The 7,156-nt window shown below is 43.0% G+C and overlaps 1 protein-coding gene across 1 annotated transcript in view; it reads left to right on the forward strand.

The window, feature by feature from the left end:
* Window positions 1–6,643, forward strand: part of LOC147584422 (uncharacterized) — a 7,226-nt gene extending 583 nt beyond the window's left edge. The window contains exon 2 of the mRNA XM_086716493.1: window positions 4,195–6,643. Coding sequence (XP_086572619.1) covers window positions 4,195–5,502 — 1,308 coding nt within the window. The 3' untranslated portion in view covers window positions 5,503–6,643. The remainder of the gene's footprint in view (window positions 1–4,194) is intronic.
* Window positions 6,644–7,156: the final 513 nt, after the last annotated feature.

Below are 7,156 nucleotides of genomic sequence, written 5' to 3' on the forward strand. Positions count from 1 at the left end.
CATCTATCCATACATATTTACTTCTATGTTATGATGGCAATTGTTAATTTACATTATTTATTTATTTATTTATGGAATGTTTATAACACACTCTTGTGTGCTTTATCCAGTAATTATACCCTTGTTGTCTGTCTTAACTGTTATTTATAAAAGATGCCAGAAGTCAGTTTTTTACAGTGCAGTTCTTTTGTAAATTTGTTTTTTACAAATGAAAATACTGTGTGATTTAGATATTTGCTACATTCATGTCATACCAAGTAAGAGTATATGTGTTTTTTTAAATTTCCACACCACTTATACATTTCAATTTACCTGTATATCCGAAAATGATTGCAATATGAGATCATTGTGTTTTTAATGATCTCTGCTCTAGATGAATTTCTGGATTCCAGTTTTTTAAAAAGTTGTGACTTGAAAGTTTTGGTGACTTAACTAATAAATAGAGAGAGAAAAGTAACTTTGGAACATAATTCACCATTCAACGTATGTAAGATGAGACAATATAATATTCTAAAAGTTTCTGAGAATTCAGCAAGAGGCATGAGTTCTTTGGGTACTTGCAAGTTGAGCAGAGAAAATTCATGGGCAGAGGTTGACTTTAGAGAGGTAAAAGCATGTCAAAAGCTTTGCTTATAGTCAGAGCCTCTTGAAATAAAATCAAACACATGATTTAAGTATTAGGGGAAAAGTTTTCATACCAGCTTTTTTTTCCCATGTACTCACTGAACGCAAGCCAGGATTGCAACTTAACTCGTATTTTATCATTCACATTCAGAATAGAATAAATTATCAATTAATGTTTGGGGTTTTTTCCAATATATGAAGTTTATTGTCAAATTGGTTTCCATACAACACCCAGTGCTCATCCCAAAAGGTGCCCTCCTCAGTACCCATCACCCACCCTCTCCTCCCTCCCACCGCCCATCAACCCTCAGTTTGTTCTGTTTTTAAGAGTCTCTTATGCTTTGGCTCTCTTCCACTCTAACCTCTTTTTTTTTTTCCTTCCCCTCCCCCATGGGTTTCTGTTAAGTTTCTCAGGATCCACATAAGAGTGAAACCATATGGTATCTGTCTTTCTCTGTATGGCTTATTTCACTTAGCATAACACTCTCCAGTTCCATCCACATTGCTACAAAGGGCCATATTTCATTCTTTCTCATTGCCACGTAGTATTCCATTGTGTATATAAACCACAATTTCTTTATCCATTCATCAGTTGATGGACATTTAGGCTCTTTCCATAATTTGGCTATTGTTGAGAGTGCTGCTATAAACATTGGGGTACAAGTGCCCCTATGCATCAGTACTCCTGTATCCCTTGGGTAAATTCCTAGCAGTGCTATTGCTGGGTCATAGGGTAGGTTCAATTAATGTTTTAATGGATAAAAGATTATTTTAAACTATCTCAAGTAACTAAACAAGTAAGCTACATTAATGATATGTGTTAATATCAAACTTACATAATTTCTAATTGATTCTACTGTACTAGTTCACAAAGAACATGTCATGTGTTCAAGAACTAGTTCACGAAACATTTAAGAATTATTTTGGAAAAGCATGGATCTAGGAAATAATTATAGGCATCTATATGTCAAATGTTTTGAAGAATCTTGAAAGGCAGTAGTTTTAAAAAGATACAGAATTGGGGCGCCTGGGTGGCTCAGTCGGTTGGGCGTCCGACTTCGGCTCAAGTCATGATCTCGCAGTCTGTGAGTTCGAGCCCCGCGTCGGGCTCTGTGCTGACAGCTCAGAGCCTGGAGCCTGTTTCGGATTCTGTGTCTCCCTCTCTCTCTGCCCCTCCCCTGTTCATGCTCTGTCTCTCTCTGTCTCAAAAATAAACGTTAAAAAAAAAAAAAAAAGATACAGAATTAAAATTTTAAAACATATTAATGGAATACCTCTGACAGCTTATAATACTATATATTTCATGACATTTAAGAGTATACTAATTGCAAAGTAGAATGCCACAGGGAATTAATGACAGAGTATAATGATTATAGGCAATGAAGGTAACACTAAAGGAACTATGAGTCTAGAAGATTGAGCTGATGTGTGGATAAAGTATCAGTGAATAATATCTACTCTCACTTAGACATCTCCTTAGGCAATTTAATTTAAAAATGTAAATAAGGAATAAAAAATCAGTAATAAAAAAATTAAAATTAAAAAATAACCAATAACAATTTGTACAGTGACAGACTGTGATTCCCTCTTAGTGATAAACTGAGTTCTGGGTATACCTGGATATAGTTTTCAAAGCTTACCATTTGTCTGTAGTACAAAGGTAGGGGCCAGACTTCTAGTAGGACAGATTCCACCTGACCAGTCATACTCTGCACACAAGTCCCAAGAAAGTAGTGAGTAGATATGAGACTCTAGGTAGGATGACTCCTCCCAAAAAAGGAGTTCCTCCTTATTTGCTCAAACCATTTCTTTTTCTCCGTAAAGCCTCAGATAAACATTTCTGATTCTCAGGAAATATACACTCCCTAAATTTTGAGGCGTATCAACTCTTAGCAGCTAAGAAGTTTACTGTAGAAACAGACTATCCTTAAAAGATTTCCCCATCTAACTTTTCAATTCCTTTAAAAGCAGATCTCAGATGAAAATGAATAGCTGGCCTGTTGAATGGATAAGACCCAGATCACTTAGTGGAAGTTATTTCTACAATTCACCAATATCCACGTACATATGGGGGGAAAAAACAGCATATAGCTAAAAAACAAATAGAAGACAGTTTTAGACAGTTATTTCACCCCAACACATCTTCTTTTGAAGTGTTTAAATTCTTTTCCAAGTGTAACATTTACTTTTCAAGTTTATGTTTTAACTACCCAACACAGGAATTTCCAATTAAAATGTAGTCATTCAATATCAGTCTTTACTTTTTGGGAAAACTCCAACTTCATTAGTTATAGGGATGCTGCCAGGAGAAAGTGAGTGAGCTCACAGTTGTGGAAAATGTTATCATGGGCACAGTTTGGTGCCAGAGGCGGGTGGTCAGCCTCTGCACAGTGGGAGGCCTGTACACATTAGCCTGGTGATAGTGATACTGGGAAGGATGACTGAGCAACCCAGTAACATAACACCTGAGTTAGGGTACTCTCCACTTTTATGTAAAAAAAACTCCCACTACCTGGCCACCCACAATGTGATTTCGTAAATGTTAAGATATTTTTATAGTGTTAAGATATTTTAACAAAATTGAAAGGGGGTTCTTTCCTCAGGGAACTTTCTATTGTACCTTAAAACTCTAAAGATTTTGCAAGTGTGAAATCTTTATTCCAAATCACAAGCTATGTGACCCCTGAAAGAAATATGTATCATGAGCAATTATTCCCAAGTGATGTCATGTGTTGTAATGATCTATGATAGGTATTTTTGAAAACTTTTTTTGATGTTTATTTATTTCTGAGAGAGACAGAGAGATCATGAGCAGGGGAAGGGCTGAGAGAGAGGGAGGCAGGTTCCAGGCTCCATTAGCATAGAGCCCAACGTGGGGCTCAAACCCACCAACCACAAGATCATGATCTGAGCCGAAGTCAGACCCTTAACTGACAGAGCCACCCAGGCACCCCTGATAGGTATTTTTGCAGGTCCTGGCAATAAAAGATCCATTCAGGCTGCTTTCAAGTACAAGGAAATGAAAACCTTATTTATTACCTGTTGCATAAACAGATAAAGACAAATGAATTCTTGACTGAAAGAATAATTTAGAAAACATCCAGATATACATATAGTCCTATTCCAATATATTCTGACAGAATGGATAGATGATGTAAATAGGAAATATGCATTATATATTCATACTCTTTAAATTTTTTCCAGTTATGAACTTTTTTATTTTGAGAAAAAAATTACTTACAGGTAATAAGTTTTCAAATTTAGCTTAAGTGTTTTTCAATCCTTCAAGGTCCTATTATTCATGAACAGATTTAATTATGAAAAAAACAAAATGTGAAAATAAGGAAATCATTTCAATTAAATTGTTCTCAGTGCAAGATGCATCTCTATTTCATACCATATAATGCACAATCGGATAGTGATTAAAAATAAGCAAATATGAATCAAAATAGAATCATTAACAAAGGAAATAGAACAATTCTAGAATCGATGGAAAAGACTCACCTTTCCTAAGTGTTCTGACTCTGAGGGTTGTTGTCTTTCATCTGCGGAGCCTGGAACTTGAGGTAGGCTGGGGCTGAAGGCCATGAGGTCGGTCTTGGGCGGACCCTCCCCAGAGCACACCCTCTGCCGCCTCTGCTGAGAGTACGACCAGCTCCCCACCGCGCTGGAACACACCAGCGTGGGCTTCCCCGGCCCGCACGCGCCCTCGCTGGGCGGCGCCGAGCACCGCAGCGCCACGTACAGCAGCAGCGTGAGCACCAGCAGGCTGGACACCGCGCAGATGGCGATGATCAGGTACACGTTGACATCCACCAGCGCCGTCTCCGCGCCAGCGGCGCCCGCCAACACCCGCGACGAGGCCTTGGGCGCCTGGCCGCTCTCCACCAGCGACAGCAGCACGGTGGCCGTGGCCGTCAGCGCCGGCTCGCCGTGGTCCCTCACCAGCACCAGCAGGCGCTGGCGCGGCGAGTCCGCCTCGTCCAGGCTGCGCGTCGTGCTGATCTCGCCCGTGTACAGCGCCACGCGGAACGGGCTGCGCGCGCCACCCGCCGCCGGCTGCAGCTCGTACGACAGCCACGCGTTGTAGCCCGAGTCCGCGTCCACCGCGCGCACCTTCGCCACCACGTGGCCCGCGCCCACCGACCGCCACACCAGCTCGCTCACCGCGCCGCCCGCGCCGCCCGCCCCAGGCAGCGGCAGCAGCGCGGGCGCGTTGTCGTTCTCGTCCAGCACGAACACCTGCAGCGTCACGTTGCTGCCCAGCGGGGGCACGCCCGCGTCGCGCGCGCTCACTTGGAACTGCAGCAGCTCCAGCTCCTCGTGGTCCAGCGGCTGCAGCGCGTACACCTTGCCGCTCTCGGCGTGCACCGACACGTAGCTCGACAGCGCACGCTCGCCCACCCGCCGCTCCACCAGCGAGTAGGACACCAGCGCGTTCTCCTGCGCGTCCGCGTCCCGCGCGGACACCGTGAAGATGTGGCAGCCGGGAGGGTTGTTCTCCTTCACGAACACCGTGTACTCGGCCTGCGCGAATGTCGGCGCGTTGTCGTTCACGTCGGCCACTTCCACGGACACGCTGACCGTGGCCGACAGCGAAGGCGAGCCCCCGTCCCGTGCGGTCACCAGCAGCTCATAGTTCGCCACGCTCTCGCGGTCCAGGGCGCTGTCCAGCACCAGCGAATAGTAATTCTTGAAGGTGGACACCAGCTTGAAGGGGATGTGAGGCGTCAGAGAGCAGGTCACCTGCCCGTTGACACCGGAGTCGCGGTCGGACACGGAAACAAAAGCAATGACGGTGCTGAGTGGAGTGTCCTCTCTGACCGGCAAAGACAGAGATGTGACTGCCAGTTGTGGAGCATTATCATTTACATCTAGCACTTTCACTAAAACCTTGCAGTGATTTGACATTGGAGGACTTCCTTTATCAACTGCTTTTACATGAATTTCATAAGATTTTGTTTCTTCATAATCCAGTCTACCAATTAGCCTAATTTCTCCTGAGCTGGAATCAATTTTGAAGTTTTTTTGAATGTTTAGGGGAACATCACTGCCAAAGGAAAAGACAATTTCGCCATTTACACCTTCATCGGCATCAGAGGCGTTTAATGTAGTCACTAATGTTCCATTTGCTGTAGTCTCTAATAAATGGATTCTATACACAGCCTGGGCAAACAATGGGGCATTATCATTAACGTCCAGCACTGTGATCAGCAGCTGAACTGTACCTTCCAGCTCTGGTTTGCCCCCATCAGTGGCCGTCAATAATAAACGAAGTTCTGGTGTTTCTTCTCTATCCAAAGATTTCCTCAATTCAAGTGAAAGTGACTTACTCAGTTCATCACTTGCCTGTACATCCAAAGAGAAATAATCACTGGGGCTGAGGGTGTAAGTTATTAGAGCATTGGTCCCAATGTCCGCATCAGCAGCACCCTCTATCGGGAAACGTGAATCCACCAGTCTAGACTCAGGAATAAATAACCTTTGTTCTCTCCCTCTGAAAACCGGTGGGTTATCGTTAATGTCCTTCACCTCCACCTCCACATGGAAAACCTGCAGCGGCCTGTCCACAATTACCTCCAGGTGGATGCTGCACTCCAGATTCAGCCCGCAAAGCTCCTCGCGGTCGATGCGAGAATTCACAAACAAAATGCCATTCTGCAGATTTACTTCCAGAAGGTCCCCACGGCCTTTGGACACCACCCGGAACAGGCGTGGCACCAGCTGTGCCAGCTCCAGCCCCAGGTCTTGCGCGATGCGTCCTACGAAGGTGCCGTGTTTGGCCTCCTCCGGGACCGAGTAGTGGACCTGACCACTCCCAGCCTTCCAGGCTGCGAGGAGCAAAACGAAGAGCAGCAGGCGCTGGGCTCCCTTGCCTCCTTGCCTAGGAAACAGCATCGCAAAACCACTACACCTTTGGTACCGCTCTCACTTCAAAATCATGCTTTCTTTACTTTATATCTTGAATAATATGTCTCCTGTTTTTGTCTTCTCTCAGGCTGTAACAAAATGGAGCTTCCTCCCTTAGTTTTTGGTGATCTATACATTAACATTGACAAGACTTTGTGGTATACAGCGACATCATGTGGCTAATGCTGTAGATTGTAGATTCTTCATTGATTTCCAAAATAGGCTATATATTCATTTGCAATTTATTCAATGCAATCACTTTCAATTATGTCTTTTAAAGACTGTACACTCACTTAAGAGTATGTAATTCAATACTGTCCTTTAGCAGTGGTCACAAATATATTACAATTAGATTTTGGGAAAATCGAAATATGCACCAATAACCTTACATCTTTTCATTTAAAACAATTTATCAGCTCATGTTTTTATTATTAAATATTTGTAACTGAATACCGGAGCTTTAAAATAAAACACTTTGGCCACTAAAGTTCACCTTATTCTAGGATATTGTGCGTGCTAATTTTTAAAATAATATTACCAGGAACTTACTTATGATATTTTTAGAAATTTTTCTGAAATACATTTAAAATTCTTTCAGTGTTTATGAACAGAGACATCACTT

Source organism: Puma concolor, chromosome A1 (assembly GCF_028749965.1).
Source record: "Puma concolor isolate L17-30 chromosome A1, mPumCon1.1.hap2, whole genome shotgun sequence".
NCBI classification, from domain to species: domain Eukaryota; kingdom Metazoa; phylum Chordata; class Mammalia; order Carnivora; family Felidae; genus Puma; species Puma concolor.